Source organism: Orcinus orca, chromosome 3, assembly GCF_937001465.1.
Source record: "Orcinus orca chromosome 3, mOrcOrc1.1, whole genome shotgun sequence".
Classification (NCBI taxonomy): domain Eukaryota; kingdom Metazoa; phylum Chordata; class Mammalia; order Artiodactyla; family Delphinidae; genus Orcinus; species Orcinus orca.
In genome coordinates, this window is record NC_064561.1 from 67,139,807 (window position 1) to 67,163,316 (window position 23,510).

The 23,510-nt window shown below is 39.3% G+C and overlaps 1 protein-coding gene across 1 annotated transcript in view; it reads left to right on the top strand.

The window, feature by feature from the left end:
- DIAPH1 (diaphanous related formin 1) overlaps window positions 1–23,510 on the top strand; it is a 97,011-nt gene that overhangs the window by 17,542 nt on the left and 55,959 nt on the right. The window contains exons 2-15 of the mRNA XM_049708691.1: window positions 9,063–9,089; window positions 10,101–10,256; window positions 12,933–13,034; window positions 13,371–13,501; window positions 13,696–13,782; window positions 14,627–14,690; window positions 15,872–16,011; window positions 17,229–17,337; window positions 17,798–17,908; window positions 18,230–18,348; window positions 19,020–19,136; window positions 19,765–19,880; window positions 22,076–22,140; window positions 23,059–23,238. Coding sequence (XP_049564648.1) covers window positions 9,063–9,089; window positions 10,101–10,256; window positions 12,933–13,034; window positions 13,371–13,501; window positions 13,696–13,782; window positions 14,627–14,690; window positions 15,872–16,011; window positions 17,229–17,337; window positions 17,798–17,908; window positions 18,230–18,348; window positions 19,020–19,136; window positions 19,765–19,880; window positions 22,076–22,140; window positions 23,059–23,238 — 1,524 coding nt within the window. The remainder of the gene's footprint in view (window positions 1–9,062; window positions 9,090–10,100; window positions 10,257–12,932; window positions 13,035–13,370; window positions 13,502–13,695; window positions 13,783–14,626; window positions 14,691–15,871; window positions 16,012–17,228; window positions 17,338–17,797; window positions 17,909–18,229; window positions 18,349–19,019; window positions 19,137–19,764; window positions 19,881–22,075; window positions 22,141–23,058; window positions 23,239–23,510) is intronic.

Here is a 23,510-nt window from a genome sequence, read left to right on the forward strand (position 1 = left end):
CTAGAATTCTACCTACCACACTAAATATTTCCCTCACGCTGAATTAGCCCATGAGCAAGTGTGGATGTCAGAAGAGGGAGAGGTGGGAATTGAGTATATTGAGGCAGTGAATTGCATTGTGATTATAGGTGTTATGAGAAAAACCTGGGCCTCCTAGAATCATCACAGAGCAGGGGCCAAGTGGCATTCACCTGTGGTGTTCTCCCTTAGCCGAGAGTTCAGATATAGTTGTCCCCTATAAGTTAGCCTGAACAAAATCTTTAGAAAGTACCGAAATATGGGCTTGCTCTAATAGGTTTATATTACCCGTATGCTAGCCACATGGTTCATGAGGTAAAAGTCCATGATTAACTGTTCCTGTGAAGCACATTGGTAGGAATTAGAAACACTTTTTGCTATGTAAAGTACTCTGTGATCAGAGTAATGGTTAATCATATTCTCTTATTAGATCTCTCCTAACCTCTCTTCTGCTAAGGACACTACCTAATTACTTTTTGTTAGGCTACATGAGTATCCTGTTCCAAGAGACTGTCCTTAATTGTCTGAGAATCCTATGCCCTTTTTGTGACCAGATGGAAAAGTTAAAGATTCAGGGAACTGGGTAGAAGTGAATCAGTGCCTTGGATGAATTTTCTTATATCCTTGAATTTATAATAAGACCAGTTCTGTTACTAGGCAAACAGAGGGAACCTCTGTCCAAAAAGACTGCCAAGTTTAGTCCGATCGGCCCACTTTTAAAAAGCTGAAGTGCTAATAGATGCAGCCACCACCACCACAACAAATCCAGCTGTGGAAAAGGAGTCTTAGATTTCATTTGCATTTATTATGATAATAATTGATCAGAGTATGTTTCAGACTCATTCAGTCATGAATTTATTTTAATTAGCTTGGCCTCATAGGGCATACCTTGGGAGATTGACTTTAATTTTTGGTTTCTTAGAGAAACCAAACTGTAAAGTCTCTAGGAAGTTTCTTATTTCCTGCAGATGGTAACCAAAAGATTTATCTTACCACATATTACATTAGGATGTGGTGACTGAATCAGCGCTTTGAATTACACTCTGGAAGGAGAGCGAAGGGACAGCTTTTCATTTTTATGTTGATTGATGGTCTTAATGCAGAGCAGTGCCCAGCCAAGTATATTTATTCTGATGCTATTACTTTTGATGCAGTGTACCTTTGAGCAATTTGTGTTAATTTAAGTAAGATTTGATAATACTGAGAATCTTTTAGAGGAAATGAATCTTATTTTAATAAATGCAGTTTTGTTAAGGTCTTTTCCTGTACCAGCTAATGACCTTCAGAAATTTATTTACCCGTCCCATTCTATTGAATAAAAAATTCCTATAGAATAAAAGTTTTTCTGCCCCTTTAAAAAATATTTTGTGCTTCTATCTATCATTGTTTGCATATAACTGAAAGATTATTATAAAAATTGAGTAAGAAGCAAAAATCTAGACTATATTTAAATGACAATATTGCCACCCTGAGGAGGAGGCTCCCAAGTGTTGGAGTCATAGTCTGACTTTAGATTCTCTGTGTGTTTACAAGGGCTCCTTCTGAGGGTATCCGTGGGTTAAGCCATGAGGAATGTAGGGGATCACCACAAAGATCCTGGAATCTTTGTCCTAGGGATTTCTTTTACCTCTTTCATGTGTTAGATCTCCTGTTTCCTGTATTTCAGGTCTTTAACTTTCTTGGTTTGCTCCCTCATTTTGGTGGAGCGTATCCTACAATTGCTTCCTAAAGTGCACGGGGATAAATTTTTTGAAAGCTTCAATGTCTGAAAATATCTATTTTGAACTCACATTTGATGAGTAATTTGGTTGGGTATAGAATTCTAAGTTAGAAGTTTCTTTCTTTTTTTTTCAGATTTTAAAAAGGCCTTTTTTCATTGTTTAGCTTTTTGTATGTAGTTTAAAAAATTCAAAGCTTCTCTGATTTCTTTGTATATGACCGGTTTTCCTCCCTTCTTCCCCGCCCCCGCTTGCCCCAGCCGCACTGCATGGCATGCGGGATCTTAGTTCCCTGATCAGGGATTGAACCTGCTCCCCCAGCAGTGAAATTTCGGAGTCTTAACCACTGGACCGCCAGGGAAGTCCCCCTTCTTTCAAACTGTAGGATTTTCTTTGTTTTCCCAGTGTTTTGGAATTTCACCATGATATACCTTTGTGTGGTGATCTGTTTTTGTCTTTTGTGATGGGAACTTATCCTTCAGTACTGGAAAATTTTTTTAAAAATTGACCTATAGTTGATTTACAATGTTGTTAGTTTCTGCTATACCCCAAAGTGATTCAGATATACATATGTATACATCTTTTTAATATTCTTTTCCTTTATGGTTTATCACAGGATTTTTTTTTTTTTTTTTTTTTTTTTTGGCTGTGTCGGGTCTTCGTTGCTGCACGCAGGCTTTCTCTAGTTGTGGTGAGCGGGGGCTACTCTTACTTGCAGTGCACAGGCTTCTCATGGCGGTGGCTTCTCTTGTTGCAGAGCATGGGCTCTAGGTGCATGGGCTTCAGTAGTTGTGGCTTGCGGGGTCTGGAGTGCAGGTTCAGTAGTTGTGGTGCATAGGCTTAGTTGCTCCACGGCAAGTGGGGTCTTCCTGGACCAGGGCTCGAACCCGTGTCCCTTGAATTGGCAGGCGGATTCTTAACCACTGCGCCACCAGGGAAGTCCCTATCACAGGATATTGAATATAGTTCCCTGTGCTATGTGGTAAGACCTTGTTGTTTATCCATTTTAGATATAATAGTTTGCATCTGCTAACCCCAGCCTCCCAATCCATCACTCCCCCACCCCCCTCCTTGGCAACCACAAGTCTGTTCCCTATGTCTATGAGTTTGTTTCTATTTCATAGATAGGTTCATTTGTGCCATATTTTATTTATTTTTATTTTCTTAATTTAAAAAATTATTATTTTATTTATTTTTGGCTGCGTCGTGTCTTCGTTGCTGTGTGCGGGCTTTCTCTAGTTGCGGCGAATGGGAGCTAGTCTTCGTTGCGGTGCGCGGGCTTCTCATTGCGGTGGCTTCTCTTGTTGCGGAACACGGTCTCTAGGCGCTTGGGCTCAGTAGTTGTGGCTCGTGGGCTCTAGAGTGCAGGCTCAGTTGTGGCGCACAGGCTTAGTTGCTCCGTGGCATGTGGGATCTTCCCGGACCAGGGATCAAACCTGTGTCCCCTGCATTGGCAGGAGGATTCCTAACCACTGCACCACCAGGGAAGCCCTGTGCCATATTTTAGATGCCACATATAAGTGATATCATATGGTATTTGTCTTTCTCTTTCTGACTTACTTCACTTAGTATGATAATCTCTCAGTACATCCACGTTGCTGCAAATGGCATTATTTCTTTCATTCTTATGGCTGCGTAGTATTCCATTGTATATATAAACCACGTCTTCTTTATCCACTCATCTGTTGATGGACATTTAGGTTGTTTCCATGTCTTGGCTATTGTGAATAGTGCTGCTGTGAACATAGGGTTGCATGTATCTTTTAAAATTATAGTTTTTTTCTGGATATATGCCCAGGAGTGAGATTGCTGGATCATATGGCAACTCTATTTTTAGTCTTTTGAGGAACCTCCATACTGTTTTCCAGAGTGGCTGCACCAACTTACATTCAGTACTGGGAAGTATTCTTGAATTATTTCTTTGATAGCTTCCTCCTCTGTTCTCCTGTTATTTGGATATTGGACCTCCCAAACTGATCTAATTTTCTTATCTTTACTCTCTTATTTTTCCATCTCTGTCTTTTTGCTCTAATTTTGGGAGATATCCTCAAATTCTTATCTTCCAGCCCTTATATTGAGTTTTCTCTTGAGTTTCTGTTCTCATGTGTTCAATTTCTCAGGGTTCTTTTCCCTCTGAATGTTTCTTTTTAAAATGGCATTATAGGGACTTCCCTGGCAGTCCAGTGGTTAAGACTCTGCACTTCCACTGCAGGGGGCGTGGGTTTGATCCCTGGTCGGAGGGCTAAGATAATGGATGCCGCACAGCATGGCCAAAACTTTAAAAAAACAATTTAAAAAAATGGCATTATGTTCTCCCTTGTGGATATTAATTTTTTTTCCTAATCTTTCTTTTTCTTGCATAGTCTCTGTATAATGAGTTGCTTTTTCCCCCCCTCTTATTAGGATTTTTCCTCATGTGTTTGATAGTCCTTGGTTGTCTGTTAATGTTTAAAAATGCGGGGCTAAAAAACTCATTGGTAACTCTGGATGCATGGGTAGGGTTTGTTAGCTGTGCAGTTTATTGTAGGCTAGCCCTGTCCAATAGAAATATAATGTGAATCACATATGTAATTTTAGATTTTCTAGTAGCCACAGAAAAAGATAGAAAAAAGTGAAAAGAAACATGTGAAATTAACTTTAATAATAAAATTTTTAATCCAGTATATCTAAAACATTATTTTAACATGTAATAGATATAACAATTATATATAATTATATATAACAATTATATATATCTATAACAATAGATATAACAATTTTAACATGTAATAGATATAACAATTATTACCTTCTGTTTTTTATATGAAGTTATTGAACTCCAGTTTTTATTTTACATTTATAGCACATCTCAATTTGGATGCTAAATTTTCATGGAGATACTTGATGTGTATTTAGATTTGAAAAAATTTACAGGTGAAAGGTAGATTCACATACCTAGCGTGTTCCAAGCACATTGATACTTAAGTTTAACAATAACAGTAAAATATTAGCTTTTAATTTTAAATTTCGATAAAATTAAATAAAGTGAAAAATTCCTTTTTCAGTTGCACTAGGCACATTAGAAGTGCTTAATAGTTACCTGTGTCTGGTAGCTACCATATTGGATGGCATGGTTCATCTGCTTGGACTATGTCAGTAGCTTAATGTTGTTTTTCAATTCCCCAGAGAAGGCTCTTCCAACCTTCTGCCTCAAGGGTAAGGGTTTTGGGGTGCTGGGGTCCTGAGAAACTAGAAGGGGGAAGGTGCTGGGTGTCTCAGCACCTCAGCTGGGTGTCTCAGCTGGGTGTCTCAGCTGGGTGTCTCATATAATCTATGCTTATAGTATGCATAGATTATTACTCTTCCTTTTGGTATAGGATCTCTGCCCACAACTGTGCCTAGCATCCCCTGATCCAGAGATATGTGTTTCTTCTAAGAATAAATTTCCAGACTTCTGCTGGAGTAAGGGAGGGTAGTCTCCCAATGGCATGGGGGGAGGGGTGTTGGGGGGTAACGGAGGATCTACCTGTCCAACTGCTTCTTAAACAGCTTTCAAACCAATCTTATTTTTGGGTCTCCCCCTCCCTCCAACTGCCCATTTCTATAGGTACCTGGTGCTGCTAATTCCTGAGCCTGTTGAGGATCCTGAAGTACAATTTGGATTGGTCATTAGCTTTTCCTATGGCAGGTTTAGGACTCAGTTTTCTTAGGTCTGTTGGGTCTTAGTCCTAGCTTCAAAAGTTGATTGCAATTACGCTTTTCTTGTTCTTCCCAACCTTGTAGGCTCCTTTCCTCTATCATTTTTTCTTTCTAAAAATTCCTTTTCTGTAGATTTAGAAGGGTTTCAAAAAGCGGGGAAATTTGATTCAGTCTACCGTCTTTTATCTGGAAGTTCCTATTAATCTGTATTCATGAGCAGATTTTGATATGCTAAAAAATTTCATTCCGTATTTATGCTTCCTTCAGTATCTGTATTTGTAGTTAAAGGTTTTAGTATAGTTTTAGTGGAAGACTCAGTAGGAGGGACAGGACGATGAAGTATTTAGTGAAGATAAGTAAGGGTTTATAGTTTGGGGGCAGAAAATAATTGATAGCAAACAAGGAGAAAGGTGAGTGTAGAAGCATTTAGAAAGAAGTAGGTGGGATCATTAGAGACTATGTTAAAAAGCTTGAACCTCTGGGGCATAAGGCATAAATATAGCTCCAGTAGCATTTATCTTCAAGGTCTCCACTATTTTTAGTCCTTCTTACTTTTCATGAGCTAGGAACCTCTTGTTGCATATCTCAGAGAATCCACAAAACAGTTAATGGTACAGTTAAAAAAAAAAAAAGCTGTTTGTAAACTGTATGTTCAAGATCTGTAAGGAAAGCACACATAGTATTAAATAAGTAAATTAATACACCCTCAGTATACTGTAGCAGCAGGTTCCATTTCAGTAATGGAACTGAGCTTGCTGTTTGGGTGTTCTGTTGGGTTCTGAAACAGAATTTTGCCTGTAGTACTGTGATTCACTTTGCTGGTAGATGCTGCCCTCTGTTGGAGTAGTTGAGGAAATGCATGGATCATTTTTACTGTCCTTACTCAAATTGAGCACTAAAGCATGGATAATTTTTTTAAGGAATAAATCTGTTTCTAATGATGCACCAAGGAAAGCAAGGGAGACTGGTTTCTTCCTTCTTAAGAAAAGAGATGTTTACTTTTGTATGTAAAGGCAACAGTTAGTGGGCATTAAATGGGAACAAGACAAGAATCTGGAGAATGCAAATATTTAGGGCTTTGGAATCTGGAAACCAGAGTTCTATACCCAGCTTGCCCTTATTCATGTGACCTCAGTGATTTACTCCACCTATCTGGGCTTCAGTTTCTTCACTAATGCAGTGAAGAGGTGGAATAGATTTGAGGGCTTTTGCAGGGATTGGTATTTTAGGAGAGCAGCCCCAGGTTATGGTATCTGTTCATAGGAGATATAATGACTAAGTCTTAGGCTCTACCCTGAAGGAACTTAGTCTGGAAATGGCTAGAGGAGGCAATCAAAAGAGAGTTGTAATCCACTTCTAGTGCTGTGAGACAGGAAAGTATCTATTTCTATATACACACAAGGAGAGGTACCCATCCAATTAGAGGAGGTATCATCCTGTAGGGCCTGTTGGAGCTAGCCTTGAAAGCACAGTCTAGTCTGAGGGAAGCAGCAGCCTAGAGAAAGTCTTGGGTTGTGAGACAGCAAGATCTGTTTGTGGACCTGCAAACTAGTTAGGATGCCCAGAACATAGAGTTTGAAATGGAGGGTTTGTTGAGAGATGAGTCAAGGGAGAGAAGCCAGAAGTGCATATGCCATGCTAAGGAATTTGGATCTTAACCTGAGGGCAGTAGGGAACTATTGCAGGGTTTTAAATGGGAAATAACATGGACAGCTTGGCATTTTAGAACGATTACTCTTGGGTATAGTATATAGAATGGATTTTGTGTTGGGCAGATGGGATTGAAGGCAAGGAGATCAGTTAGGAGGCTATTACAGTAAATCAAACAGGAGATCATAGTGGCGTGAAGTTCAATAGTGGGAATGGAGGGAAAAGAAATAAGAGTCTGCAGACAGAACAAGCTGCTGGTTTGTTGTTCTTTAACTTAACCTGCAGCTGAGATTGATTCATTAGACCCAGGTTCTGTTACCTACATTATATCCATCCCAGAATTGTTTGGGTTGTTGCTTGGTTCTGAGGGAACATTTTGAGTTTGGAGGACAAGGTTCTGGAAGCACTTGCTCTAGGAGCAAATAAGTTTAACCTTCGCAATGGCAACCTAACTATAAACATTCATCCTTTTTGTGGCTTGTTTCACCTCTGTGTGTCAGGTGACAGGGTGGTGACAAAAGGAACTGTGAGTCTCCTTGGGTGTTGCGGTCTCTGCTTCATCATCCTTCTGGCTTTGCTGCCCTTCTGCCTTTACTTTGTGTAAACAGCACACACAAAGTAACATTAGATTCCATTGACACTGAGCAAGGATCCTATGGTTTCGGGTGAGTGATTAGCATTCCATCAGTAGAAGGTTGACCTCCTCTGGACCGTGGAGGGCAAAGTTAAGATTCACAGTTCACACTGGATTTAACCGAACTCTGACATGGGGCACATGAACATAAGGACATAGATTTTTCTCGTCTGTAAAAAGGTTGGTAAAGTAGCTTTGTGGCAGTGTCAGAAATAGTTTTTCATTAGTTGAGAAAAGTTCATCAAGAGGCATTTACTATACTCTTCTAAGGACATTAGCAAAAATAGATATGGTTTAAAACTAAGTATTAGAATGAAGAATTCCTGCTTTCCTGGAATACCTGCTTGTTCAGATTTTTGGGGGTAAAGTGTAGCACATATACAGAAGAGAATATAAAACATACAGAATAATTATAAACAGAACATCCATGTAACCATCATCCATATCAAGAAATAGAATATTATTGTAAGCACCCCTGAAGCCCCCTGTCCCCTTCTGCAGTCATTACTCTTCCACCCACTTCAGGTAACCACTCTTTTGCCATTTGTGGTAATCATTCCCTTTATAATTGTACATCCTAAATAATATAATTTAGTCTTGCATGTTTTTAATCTCAGTGTATAAGAAATAATACATTCACTTTTATGTTTGTGAGTAGCTGTAAGTTCATTCACTTTCTTTGTGTAATTGTATTCCACTCTACCATTATACGAGTTTATCCATTCTATTCTTGATAGCTATTTGGATTGTTCTCTGTTTTATTGATAGATATTACAGTGTTGCTGTGAACATTCTTGTTATACACAACCTGCTATATATGTGCAAGTTTCTGAAGGGTAGATTTATAGGAACTGATATGTTGAGTTGTAATATATCTGCATATTTTAACTTTACTAGATCATGCCATACTGTTTTCCAAAGTGGCCATAGCAATTTACATTCACACCCACAGTGTGTGAGAGCTCCCGCTGCTCTGTGACTAGACAGACACACATGAAAATTTTTGCCAGTCTTGAGTGTGAAATGATATCTCGTTGTGGTTTTAGTTTGCATTTCCTTGTTTACTAATGCAGTTGAACACATTTCATAGGTTTATCAGTCATCCCATTTAGAGTTTTTTCAGTTCTCCACCTTTTTTTCCCCAAAGGGTTGTTATATTTTAGTGACCTTAAAACTCCTACCCCTTACCTAAGGGAATGTGCCAAGGAATAGTCTGGCAGAAATCTAGCATGTGGGAAGGAGCCTAGATCCTTTCAACTTATTTTCTCCTCTTTTTTTCCCCAACCCATCTGGTATTTGGGAGCTTTCCTGGCATTTCACTGATCTCTCTTCCCTTTCTTCTCCCTCGTTTTTCCTGTTCGTAGACTCTGAAGCGGCTCATGGCAGATGAGGTAAGGAAATTTTGTTCAGCATGTGCATGGCTCATTTCCTACACTATGATATTTACCAGTTGCAATAACTTTGACTTTCTATAACTTATAAATGTGATATGGGTTCTATTCTCAGATCATCCCAAAGCTTTTTCCTAACTCTTTGCTCTGTTTGACCCATTGCATGCATTTTCCTGGCACATTCATTGGCTTCCAAGGTTAGGCATGTTCTTTAAACTCCAAGCTGACTTGCTGTCTGGATGTCACTCTTATCATTTGAAGCCCCAGAATGCTTGCAGATATTTACTGTTATTTTCAATCAGGTAGTGCCGATAAGCTGCAGCTTATCGGTAGCTCTTTTTGAATCGAACACTTGTCCTTGCGGTTTGAGGAGCGGTTCATAAGCATTTGGTTGACAGAGAGATGACATATATACCCCTGAAGTAGATTATATTCTTTGCAAAGGGGATTTTGGAGAATATGTACTGAACTTTTGCTGCTTACATAACACAAGTGCTATGGAGCGTACAGAAGAAAGAAAAAGGAATGGTTCCTGGTTTTAAGGCATTTCCTTGTTTCTTGTATATGACTTATATCTATCAAAATCTATGGTCACACTTACCTCTTGAAGGGAGAGATCCTCTGAGGGCCTGGCCATATTTATTATTGGATAGCTAGAGGGAAACAAAAGGCATTTTACTGAGCACTCTGCACATGAGGTGCTGTCAGTTCTGTGCTGCTAGAGGGCTTAGAAATGACAGGGGAGCTAAAGAACAAAGTTTTCTCTTTTTAGAGAGTTGCCAGTTCTTAATACTTCATTCCTCTTATCTTTGGATGAAGGTGAGAGTACAGAGTCCGTGTAGTAAATTAGGTACAAGGAAGATTGGTTTCTCTTTTTCATGTCAGAAGAGCCTTGAACTGGCCACAAACCAGAGGAGCCATGCACGTATGAGAAGTTAGAGGCTATTTGATGTGTGCTTTGTTGTGTAAACGAAAATGGATCACTGCTAATACTTTTTTATTCTTTCTCAGCTGGAGAGATTTACCAGCATGAGAATTAAGAAGGAGAAAGAGAAGCCTAATTCTGCTCATAGAAATTCTTCTGCATCATATGGGGATGATCCCACTGCACAGTCATTGCAGGATGTTTCAGATGAGCAAGTTCTAGTACTCTTTGAACAGATGCTGGTAAGTTTCCCACCCCAAAGCATTGCTTCTTCTTGAAAATGCTTTTACGAGCATGATGGGCCCTTTTTTGTGTACAGTCCCCCTTAACTATCCTTTAATTACAAAAAATTCCAGGCTTAACAGAAAACTTCTTAATAGCAGTCCCATTAATGAAGGGACTACATATACAAGCGCCAGTCCGTAAGATTGGAATCTATGAATTAGGCTTGGAAATATCTGATCACTGACCACCTTGTTAATGTCCTTCAGCCCAGCAGCACTTTAGCCACAAAGATATAAAATGAGTGGGCCAGCTCTTGTGGTAGTGTGATGACCACCTTTGGGTTAGCCAGAGTAGATAAAGTTTTAAAACATTCACAACAAAATCTATATGAAGAAGAAGCTGAGTGACTTCCCTGGTGGCGCAGGGAATCCGCCTGCCAATGCAGGGGACACGGGTTCGATCCCTGGTCTGGGAAGATCCCACATGCTGCCAAGCAACTAAGCCTGTGCGCCATAACTACTGAGCCTGCACTCTAGAGCCCGTGAGCCACAACTGCTGAGCCTGCGTGCCACAACTACTGAAGCCCGTGAGCCTAGAGCCCGTGCTCCACAACAAGAGAAGCCACCGCAAGGAAAAGCCTGTGCACCGCAACGAAGAGTAGCTGCCGCTCGCCACTAGAGAAAGCTCACGCGCAGCAATGAAGACCCAACGCGGTCGAAAATAAATAAATAAAAGGGAGGGAGGGAGGGAGGGAGGGAAAGAAGAAGCTGAGGAATAGAAAGGCATCGTTTGCCTGAGATCTTCTACTTAGTGGTGAATCTGGAAAGAGAATTCTGATGTTACAATCACTAGAAGACCTTTAAAGGTTGGGGCTGAGGTCAGTTCAATAATGAGCTGTGCATGGATGTGACTGACTTTGCTGTCTTCAGTGAGGACCATTGCGTGGGGAGGACACTGAGTGAATGTCCGCTAGTGCTAAGTCTTGGAAAGTTTTGAGTACATGCTTATAAGGTTTCATGAGACCTATATATTAACTTGGATTTATGATCTCAGATTCAATTAGAGATTAGTGGCAGGCCTAACTTAATTAAAAGCATGCACTTAAAACCCTTAAAACTGAGGCCTGGTACCTGTGGTAGTCACCACTCAACCAGTACTACTATTATTACTTTTCCTTGAAGCTTTCAGTTTGTCTCATAATAATCCAAGTGTGTTAAGAGTCCAAGAGTATGATCTATCAAGACAGTCTCTTGGCCTTGGATTGCAAATTAAATGTCTTTAGGGCCAAGGGAGGAAGCATAAGTAAGTTAAGCAGGCTACATAGAAGATGATAAAAAGGAGAAAGGACTGCAGTAAAATGAAGGACTTTGGGCATTTTTGATAAACTCCAACCACGATTCAGTTCCAGTAGGTTTTGTAGCATTCCAGTTGGGAATGCTAGCCCAGTAGTGCCAGATATTTTTGTTTTTCAAAAGAAACCAGAAATCTCTATTTTTTTAAAAAAAACAAAAATTGTTTTTTAAAAAACAAGTATCATAGCCAGCATTCAGATTTCCTGAATTAGGTCATTTTTAGAAAAACAATTTGTTTGTTCAAATTATAATTCCAGGTAAGGTCCGTTGTGATACTCTACTAAGTTTCATTTGAACTATAGGTTTTCCTCCCTCTCTTTAATCCTTGCTTTTGTTAGAAAAAATTTGTTGAAGAAGCTGTTTGACCTGTAGAGTTTTCCATAATCTTAAATTTGCTGATCGCATCCCTTGGCGCTATAAATTCATATTTTTATATGAAGTCTCAAATTTAAAATGTTGAGCTAGCCAGACAAAACGTACTTTATCTTTGGGTCTGATTCAACCTGAGGGCCAGTATTTTGCAACTTCTTTGTTCAGTTTATCTGTAAAAGGAGGAAGAAAGCACCAGGAATTGAGTCAGAAAGAAGTCAAATTATTACTGTGACAATTTGGTGGTGGTGATTCCTTCACACATCACACACATACACAAACACACACATGGGGAAGAAATTGAATATACCCTTTTTTTTCTCCTATACTTTCCCCGTTTCAAATAATATTCTGGACTTGTTAGGGTTAAACTTGTGCTCACAAAAATAGGAGGCTCAGACACATGGTTATATATGTAACAGGGTCAAGCAGAGCCTTTCCCCCAATGACACACTCCAGGTTATGTCTGTTGAGGGAATTTGTCACAGTTCCCAGTTCTTTCTTCATGGGAAAGGAGTTTGTACAGGGACTTAGTTAACCAGGGGTAATGGGTGTTTAGGCCCTAGAGTGGTGCCGATTTTGCTGGTGTTTGCATGATGCCAGTCATCCAGTGCTTCAGTCTGAAGAGATGATTAAGGTCCATCCTAAGTGCAGAAAATACTATATTTGCTTTTCTTTCAATAATGCAAAATAAGTTTTCCCTCTATATTGAGAGTCCACTTTTGTTAGGGAAAAATTCAGTGTATGTGTATAAAAATGTCTGTTGGGATTTATAATAAAATGTTAACCATGTTTATCCCTAAGGAATTCCTATCATCTATAATAGCTTAAGTCTCTAAGGATCAGGAAAATTTATTTATTCAATAAGCATTTAGTATGTTCATCTCTTTACTAAGTATACTAAACATTAAACACTGAAAACTTGTAAGGAATTCAAGGCAATTTTTCCCCCTTTTTTCCTCCCGTTTCTAGTTGGATATGAACCTGAATGAGGAAAAACAGCAACCTTTGAGGGAGAAGGACATTATCATCAAGAGAGAGATGGTGTCCCAGTACTTGCACACCTCCAAGGCTGTGAGTCCTGGGCAGGTACCCACGACGTGGGAGACTGTGCCCTTATCTTGGACCTGTTTGTTTTGCTACTTTTATAGAACTTTTCATGTCCACATCAGTTTTATTTCATTCTTTTATATAAACCTACTCATTTGAGTTACTTTTCTTGCATACTTTTGCCTGATTCGATCTTCATGAAGTATGTATGGGTAATGGGAAGGAAATTCTGAGTCTCACACAGTTTGGTGGTATATATAATGGGTGTTTGCCCTCATATTGTTTAAACTGTATTAACTAATTCTGGTCCAATTTATGACTGAGTCCAGTGTTTACTAATCTCTGTATGCTCCTTTCCAGGGCATGAGTCAAAAGGAGAGCTCTAGGTCAGCTATGATGTACATTCAGGAGCTGAGGTCGGGCTTGCGGGATATGCCTCTGCTCAGCTGCCTGGAGTCCCTTCGTGTCTCCCTCAACAACAACCCTGTCAGGTGAGGATTCTGAGGTAGTAACAGGAGTGAGAGCCCAGTGTTGGAGCTCACTGGTGGGGATTAAAGATCAAAGGAGTCAGGGAAGTATGAGACTGTTTTGGATTGGAAGTAAAGAGTTGCCAGGATATACTTTATTTTGGTGGATATTTATTGATTTGATTTGATATTGCATCGTCTTTGTCTCTTCCTTACAGTTGGGTGCAAACATTTGGTGCTGAGGGCCTGGCTTCCTTATTGGACATCCTTAAACGACTTCATGATGAGAAAGAGGAGACTGCTGGGTGAGGACTTCCGAGTCTTGGCATCTTCTAGGTGGAGGGTAGTAGAGGACTTGGCTGTTTGCTCTAAAGGAGAAAATGGCAGTTAAATGGAAAGTTATGGACTAGGATATTATGTTGTTAGCTGAGAATGGGGTTTATCGTAGGGGTGACCGGAGAATGAAGGATGATTATAGGTACAGGGAAAGGAGGAACTTAAATTTCACGGTGAATAACACAAGATATATACCACATAAGATTGTGAGTCTCCCAGCACAGGTTCTTATCCAGTCTGGAAACAGGGTCTGATTTAGTCTAAAGCTCTTCTGTGATCTGGTCTGGGTCATATCTCATTTGGAAGTCTTATAATACACTTGATCAGTTTGGGACTAGCTTTATGATAGTCTTCAGGATTGGAATAATTCTGGGGATACCTTGCACTGTCTTAGGTTAGGCTACCTTGAAGCCAGCCTGACCCAAAATGATTTCTCTACTTCCTGGGATCTTTCCAAAACAAAACACAGGACCTCTACCTCCTGAACGTACAGACTTGAAACCTCTGACGCAGTGAGGCAAGCAGTAATAGGTGGGATGTTATCCTGATAGAATTTAGCCCTTAGGAGCCTACAGGGAGTTAAAGAGAAGATTTTAATATAATACTGAATTCTTGGTTTATGAGAGGATTAACCAATGGTTCTTTCTTCAGCTACCTCTTTTCGCCAGTGTTTTAGGGTAGAGTGCTATGTGCTAGAATTTACTCAGCTACTAGTTGGGAGTGTTCCTAAGACCCTTGTTTACAAGATTGAAAAGTCAAATGGGGAGGGGTATAGAATGAAGGGACTTCACTGATTATGTCTTCTACATGCAGAAGCTACGATAGCCGTAACAAGCATGAGATCATCCGCTGCTTGAAAGCTTTTATGAACAACAAGGTAAGATATTTCCCATTCTCATTCAACCCCCATCGTGACCGCTGTTTTTTCTCTTCTGTTGGCAGACTCAAAAAGGGACCTAGGAATATGAGGTTCAAGGCTTCTAGCTTTCCCTTTTAGTACCGTAACTTTTTGATCACCACATACACATACTTTTATGGATCTTTTCCCTCAGTTGTAATGTCTGTTTCAGAGGATAGGCTTAATTTTCTTCTTCTGTTTATACTTTTTTTGCTAATTCTTAAATTTCCTGACCTGTAGTTATTATTTTTGGAAGGTTTACTTTATTTTCTGCTTATTTGTTGTTGTTTTTTCCCCAGTCTATTCCTACTTTACAATCTTTTCTTCCTTCCTTTCTTTTTCTTTCTCTCTTTCTCTCTCTCTTCCTCTTTCTTTTTCTTTTTTTGTCTGTTTAGTATTTAAACTTAGGGATCCTATAGTTATTTGTTCCTCAGTGCAAATCTGTCTTCCTCACTATTTAATTTTGTTATAATTATTCCACTGGCTTAGGGGGAGCATTGAAAAGAAACATAAGAATCAAAGTTTTTATTCTTGGAAGACATAGAATTCTGTTGTGTCTTCTAGAAAATTATTTTGCTCTGCTCATTTCTGTTTAGCTATATTGGAAAAAGTGTTCTACCCTATATTAGTTTGCTAGGGTTGCTATAACAAAGTAATACAAACTGGGTGTCTTAAACAACAGAAGTTCATTTATCTCACAGTTCTAGAGGCGATACGTCCAAGATAAGGTGTTGATAGGGTAGGTTCCTTCTGAAGGCTGTGAGAGAGGGTATGTCCCATGCCTGTTTCCTAGCTTCTGGTGTCTCGCTGGCAATCCTTGACATTCCTTGGCCTGTAGATGCATCACCCCAATCTCAGCTTTTGTGTCCACATGGCGTTCTCCCTGTGTGCACATCTGTGTCCAAATTTCCCCTTTTTATAAAGATAACCATGATATGGGATTAAGGGCCCACCCTACTCTAGTCTGACCTCATGGTAATCTAATTACACCTGCCAATGACACTATTTCCAAATAAGGTTACATTCTGAGGTAATGGGGGTTAGGACTTAAACATACGAATTTTGGGAGGAGCACCATTCAATCCATAAGAACCCGTAAACTTGTCCTTGGTTAGATGCTCTCACCTTTAAGCCTCCCTTTTCTCTTTTTGTCCTACCAGTTTGGAATCAAGACCATGTTGGAGACAGAAGAAGGAATTCTGCTGCTGGTCAGAGCCATGGATCCTGCTGTTCCCAACATGATGATTGACGCAGCTAAGCTGCTTTCTGCTCTTTGTATCCTAGCACAGCCGGAAGACATGTATGTGACTGGAATTATTTTTCTTCTCTATTTTTTTTATCATCTTCTTTAGTCTAGAGGAATATTAAGTTGCTTGGGTGTCCACTTAGTCTTAAATACTAGGTAAGACTATATTTCTTACATGAACACTGTGTATCTTAATATTTAAGAAAGATTGTTAAGAGATGGAAGCTGTTCTGCATGTACCACTGGTTATCAAAGGTACAGCAGGATCTCCTAGATCTCCATTAATGTCTGTATTGTCTAGGACAAGGGTTTCTTTTTACATTTTTTTAAAATTCAGAAGTAACACACCATTATTTTTAAAATTCAAACAACATAGAAGTATATGAAGTACAATTTAACAACATCATCCCTTTGGCAAACCCTATTCAGCAGAGGTAACCACTGTTAATGGTGTGGTACAGTCTCATAGATCATTTTCTAGCACAGACAAATATTTACTAAATTCTAACACACCTGCCACTCCAAAAGATTGTTTCTTAGAATTAAGGAAAGATGGCTTATGCCTATAAAACCAATCTCATGTATAGGATAGATTTTTATTTTTGTGGAGGGGTTTGGTTTAACAAAAGCTAAATCATACCACCATTCTTTTCAACTTGTTTCTTTTTATTTAACAGTAGCTCTTGGACATTCTTCTCTGGCAGTACTTCTAGATCTATCTTATTATCTTTAGTGGCTGTTTAGCATTTCATACTCTGTACGTCCCATAATTTAATGATTCCTTCATTGCTAGACTTTTAGGTAGAATTTTTTTTAGCACATTCTGACCCCTGCTCCAGATGATAAAAAATTTTATTATCAATTCTTGTGCATATATTCTTTGTACATATATTATTTCATATTTATGTGTTTATGTTAGATAGATTTTCTAGAAGTAAGCCAATGTTATGTGCATTAAAAAATTGGTACTGTTAAATGCCCCTCCAAAAGTTGTACCAATTTATATGCCATAGAACAGGGGTCTTAATTTGGTAAATATAGGTAGGAGTCTGGGGCGGATTTTAGGGAGTGCATTTTTCTGAAGAGATGGTCCTTAGTTTCCTGTTGATCTGGCCTCTGCTCCAGGTGATGAGAAGAAGAATGTGAGAAATCCAGAACATTGCTAATGTCTGTTTCCTAACTGATCTATGCCTCTGTATAATATACCTGTTGTGTACCTGTCTGTGTCAGAGCACCCAACCAGTTCTCTCCCTTTCCTTACTGTCTGGCAGGAATGAAAGAGTTTTGGAGGCGATGACAGAAAGAGCTGAAATGGATGAGGTGGAACGTTTTCAGCCACTGCTGGATGGATTAAAAAGTGGGACCTCCATTGCTCTCAAGGCATGTATACCTATGAAACTTGGCCCAAAAGTAGAATTCAAGATAGAAAGACTTAAGTTCATTTGACCTTTTAAGAGAACACATGGAGTGGTTACCGATGATATATATTTCAAAGTTCTTTCTGAAGGGAAAATGATTACCCTTCTCTCCAAGAAGGCAGAGAAAGAACTGTCTTCCTCATTATGAGATGGAAAAAAGTCATGGTATTTATTTACAGGCTAGAAAAATCAAGGCCCAGAACAAATTATACCATAGAATCTCTGGGATCCTTTAGACCTCTGAACTCTCCAGACCTGTGTTTAAACCAAGTTGTATTGCTATATATAAGGAAGTCATTCTTGTAGTTTTTGTACTGAATCTTCTAGGTTATATTTGGGGGCCTCAGAATGCATGTAAAGAGAATGGAATCTTGATCTCTAGGAGTTAACATTGACACAGCTGCTGAATTTTCTTATTTTAGGTGGGATGCCTACAGCTGATCAATGCTCTCATCACACCAGCTGAAGAACTTGACTTCCGAGTTCACATCCGAAGCGAACTGATGCGCTTGGGGCTGCATCAAGTGTTGCAGGTGAGATGCAACACTTCATTAGAAAGGCTGGGCTGGTTCCTTCCTGCTCTTATAACCCCATCATCCCTGGGAAGACTTCGGTTTTCAGTTTAAAAACCAGGTTGAGGGAGTGCCCTGGTGGTCTAGTGGTTAGGATTCAGCACTTCCACTGCCGTGGGCCAGGTTCAATCCCTGGTTGGGGAACTGAGATCCCGCAAGCCATGCGGCACGCCAAAATTTAAAAAATTAAAAAAAAAAAAAAAAAACAGGTTGAAATGTTTGGGTTTTTAACCAGCATAGGACACTTTTGGGTTCCCTGGCCTATACTTTTGCTGTTGACAGGACCTTCGAGAGATTGAAAATGATGATATGAAAGTGCAACTAACTGTGTTTGATGAACAAGGAGAAGAGGATTCCTATGACCTGAAGGGACGTCTGGATGACATTCGAATGGAGATGGAATATCCTTTTACTGACTGGGTTGAAGACACCAGACATTCAGTTGCATTCAGTTGTAGATCCCTGTAAGGAACGGTGTGGAGTTGATGACTTACACGAGGGCATTAGCCCTGTCTTCTTTGTAGATTAGGCAGGTGCCTTTTGATTGCCATTGGATATATTTACGTCATTGTGGACCAGAGAAGTTGGGAAAGGCGATCTGAGGGTTGCTCAACATGGAAGCAGCCATCAAAATTAGTCTAGACCTCCTAGAACATGATAGCTTAGCTTATTAAGATGTAGAGCTGGTTTTGGGAGAACATAGACAAGTCAGGGAGTGAGGTTGTAATTTGCTCTCTTGTATGTTTCCATGAGACTGACGGGGAATAATTTGGTTACCTATTGATACTTGCCACAAGTGACTTTGAGGCAGTTACCTTTTTGTGTCTTGTCTACTGCTCGATTTTCAAGCCAAGTACTAGGAGTTTTCTATCTCTGTGTATAGTACCCCCTGACCCACTGGTCCCCTGGCCAAAGAAAGTTTATAGAGCTTAAAGTTTAGGGCAGGGTTTACAGGAGGAACAGCTGTTAGAATAGAAGTGGCATCTTGCTACTTCTCCCGAGAGTTGGGCAAGCTACCTGTCAAACTTAGTTTCTAAATATATGCTTTCCTTAGCCTCTTCTCCTTTTCCACTGACTTCAGTGAAGTCTTCCAGATTCTCTTAAACACAGTGAAGGATTCAAAGGCAGAGCAACACTTCCTGTCCATCCTGCAGCACCTACTCTTAGTCCGAAATGACTACGAGGCCAGGTAAGGTGGTATACCTGTGGGAAGTTTTGAATTTGAGCCTAAGTGGAGAGTGCAAACTTCTTAAATTCAAAGATTGTCTGTAGAGAGAAAAGGAAAAGACAAAGACATGGATTAGAGTTCATTTTTAGTTTCAGACATTAAGGGAGTTGCCAGTTGTCCCTTTAATCCAACTGAAAGGCATCTCTGTGGAAGAGATGAGAGTGTATAAGGTGAACTGCCTCCCTCTTTTGGAATGGGGTGGTGGGGTGGAGTGAAGATGATAGCAAAGGAAGGCAGCCATTTAAAGTTGATTCATGTTGGAATATGAGATTCAAGCAGTAGAGTAGAGATTCAGCAATAGTAGTATCCATCACAGGCAGGATCAAGCTCGAATTTTAGATGGAAAAGGATTTGCACTCGGAGGCAGATGGCAAGAAGTTTTTACTATCTGAAGTAGATGGGGTAGCTGATGTGGAAGAGGGGGATTTCTTAGCATGGCAGCAATACTCTGTTAATTTTATGAAAAGGTCTTTTCCAGAACATTTATCCTCAGGTCCTTCTGCTGTCAAAACAGTTACCTTTCTTGATCCTGAATACCAAAATTTTATTTTGGTTTTCCTTTAATAACCTTATTTTGTTTCTTCTGTAGACCGCAGTACTATAAGTTGATTGAAGAATGTGTTTCTCAGATAGTTCTGCACAAGAATGGGGCTGATCCTGACTTCAAGTGCCGGCACCTCCAGGTTGATATTGAGGGATTGATTGGTAAGCATATTTGTCTGTCTGGTTCCATAAAACATTGCTTCTTCTATCTTTCATTTTGCATCTTTCTTTCAGTGAAAATTTCAGAGAAGATACTTTTCTAGCCCCTGGTATTTCCATTTTCACCCTTTCTTAGGTGATATAACCAATACCTGTGCTAGGAATATATAGGCCTTTAGTTTATTTCTACATAATTCTAAAAATTTATCCTGTCTCATACACCACCCCACGTTTTGAAGGGTCTTCAGCTATTGTCTGCTACTCCTGCTGGTCCCAGAGATTCATAAGTATTACTTGTAGGTGTTCTCTGTGCCACCTGACATGGTGGCCTTACTGCATAACAGGCACTCAGAAATTATATGTTGAACTTAACTGAAAGTTCCATTTCTTTGTCTAGTACAGAACATTCTTTGTCTAGTACAGAACATTAAGAACATTTCTTTGTCTAGTACAGAACATTCTTTGTCTAGTACAGAACATTCTTTGTCTAGTACAGAACATTAAGAACATTTCTTTGTCTAGTACAGACATTCTTTGTCTAGTACAGAACATTCTTTGTCTAGTACAGAACATTAAGAACATTTCTTTGTCTAGTACAGACATTCTTTGTCTAGTACAGAACATTCTTTGTCTAGTACAGAACATTAAGAACATTTCTTTGTCTAGTACAGAACATTCTTTGTCTAGTACAGAACATTAAGAACATTTCTTTGTCTAGTACAGAACATTCTTTGTCTAGTACAGAACATTAAGAACATTTCTTTGTCTAGTACAGAACATTCTTTGTCTAGTACAGAACATTCTTTCTCTAGTACAGAACATTAAGAACATTTCTTTGTCTAGTACAGAACATTAAGAACATTTCTTTGTCTAGTACAGAACATTAAGAACATTTCTTTGTCTAGTACAGACATTCTTTGTCTAGTACAGAACATTCTTTGTCTAGTACAGAACATTAAGAACATTTCTTTGTCTAGTACAGACATTCTTTGTCTAGTACAGAACATTCTTTGTCTAGTACAGAACATTAAGAACATTTCTTTGTCTAGTACAGACATTCTTTGTCTAGTACAGAACATTCTTTGTCTAGTACAGAACATTAAGAACATTTCTTTGTCTAGTACAGAACATTCTTTGTCTAGTACAGAACATTAAGAACATTTCTTTGTCTAGTACAGAACATTCTTTGTCTAGTACAGAACATTAAGAACATTTCTTTGTCTAGTACAGACATTCTTTGTCTAGTACAGAACATTCTTTCTCTAGTACAGAACATTAAGAACATTTCTTTGTCTAGTACAGAACATTAAGAACATTTCTTTGTCTAGTACAGAACATTAAGAACATTTCTTTGTCTAGTACAGACATTCTTTGTCTAGTACAGAACATTCTTTGTCTAGTACAGAACATTAAGAACATTTCTTTGTCTAGTACAGACATTCTTTGTCTAGTACAGAACATTCTTTGTCTAGTACAGAACATTAAGAACATTTCTTTGTCTAGTACAGACATTCTTTGTCTAGTACAGACATTCTTTGTCTAGTACAGAACATTCTTTGTCTAGTACAGAACATTCATTGTCTAGTACAGAACATTAAGAACATTTCTTTGTCTAGTACAGAACATTAAGAACATTTCTTTGTCTAGTACAGAACATTAAGAACATTTCTTTGTCTAGTACAGACATTCTTTGTCTAGTACAGAACATTCTTTGTCTAGTACAGAACATTAAGAACATTTCTTTGTCTAGTACAGACATTCTTTGTCTAGTACAGAACATTCTTTGTCTAGTACAGAACATTAAGAACATTTCTTTGTCTAGTACAGACATTCTTTGTCTAGTACAGAACATTCTTTGTCTAGTACAGAACATTAAGAACATTTCTTTGTCTAGTACAGACATTCTTTGTCTAGTACAGAACATTCTTTGTCTAGTACAGAACATTAAGAACATTTCTTTGTCTAGTACAGAACATTCTTTGTCTATACAGAACATTCTTTGTCTAGTACAGAACATTAAGAACATTTCTTTGTCTAGTACAGAACATTAAGTTCCATTTCTTTGTCTAGTACAGAACATTATTAAGAAAAATAAAAAGAACAAAGACTGCCCTTTGGTTATGTAGAAGGGCTTAGGCAGAGAGAGGGGAATACGAGAATTGGGAACTTGACTTCCTGACTGTTTGCCTTCTTTTTAGATCAAATGATTGATAAAACAAAGGTGGAGAAATCTGAAGCCAAAGCTACAGAGCTGGAAAAAAAGGTATGTATGAGAGATCAAAAATAATTGGAATATATCTTTCTTTATCTAAGGATTTTGATTTTTCTGACATGTGAAACAGTTACCTGTGATATATTCAGTGTTTAGCACACAGTAGCAGTTCCTAGGGGAACCCTTTCTGCTGTAGGTTACTCAGTGGAGAAAGTGGTGTGGATGTGATCATGAGGAGCTAGTCAGTCGTGAGTTTGCACAGTTCTTGGGCCCCTGAGCAGGAGGAAAGACAGGTGACACTCTCATATAACATTGACAGCACTTGGGTTTGCTTGGCGACTCAGGCCTTTTATCCATAGAACAACAGGAACTGGAATATGTCTGAATTCTCTTTGATTAAGGACTCCTATTGTTTTTGTTTCTTTAATTTTTTTTTTTTTTTTTTTGCGGTACATGGGCCTCTCACTGTTGTGGCCTCTCCCGTTGCAGAGCACAGGCTCCAGATGCGCAGGCTCAGGGGCCATGGCTCACGGGCCCAGCCGCTTCGCGGCACGTGGGATCTTCCCAGACCGGGGCACGAACCCATGTCCCCGGCACTGGCAGGCGGACTCTCAACCACTGTGCCACCAGGGAAGCCCAAGGACTCCTATTGTTGATAGGTTTTTGATCCTTGAGAATACTGGGATTGTGCACCTTAGCTGTCCTGGTTAAATGTCTTTAAAATCTTAGTTGTTGCTATTTTTAAAAATAACTCCAAGTATAGATAGACTATGGAAATAATCCCTGGCTTCCCCCTCCTTTAACCTTGATTTTAAGGTTGAAATCATGGTGGCCTTTTTTCCAGGCATCCCTTGGGTCAGTGAGCTCAATGGATCAAGGATTAGCACAAAACAGTAAATTATGGGGACTAACACCTGGCCTTTGCTGAGTTGGAGAGCTTACTGGGAGCCTGATTTCTTTCTCCTCTAGCTGGACTCAGAGTTAACAGCTCGACATGAGCTACAGGTGGAAATGAAAAAGATGGAAAGTGACTTTGAGCAGAAGCTCCAGGATCTTCAGGGAGAAAAGGATGCATTGGGTTCTGAAAAGGAAAAAATTGCCACAGAGAAACAGAACCTGGAAGCAGAAGTGTCTCAGCTCACAGGAGAGGTAATATCTGAACAGAGAAGGCAGAGTGACCTGTAACTGCCATCAGCAGCCTCAGAGTGAGCTTGTGTTGGAGCAGGACTGTCACCTTACTCCCAGGGAGGGTTCAGATACTAATAGGTAATCAAGTTAGATGGCACATATTTTTAAAATCATAAGCTGTTTTGTTTTGGAAGTAAGTAATACATAGATGGAAAATTTGGAAAATACAGAACAACACAAAGAATAGATGAGTCACAGTACTACCCAGAAATAAAGATAATAGCCTTCTAATA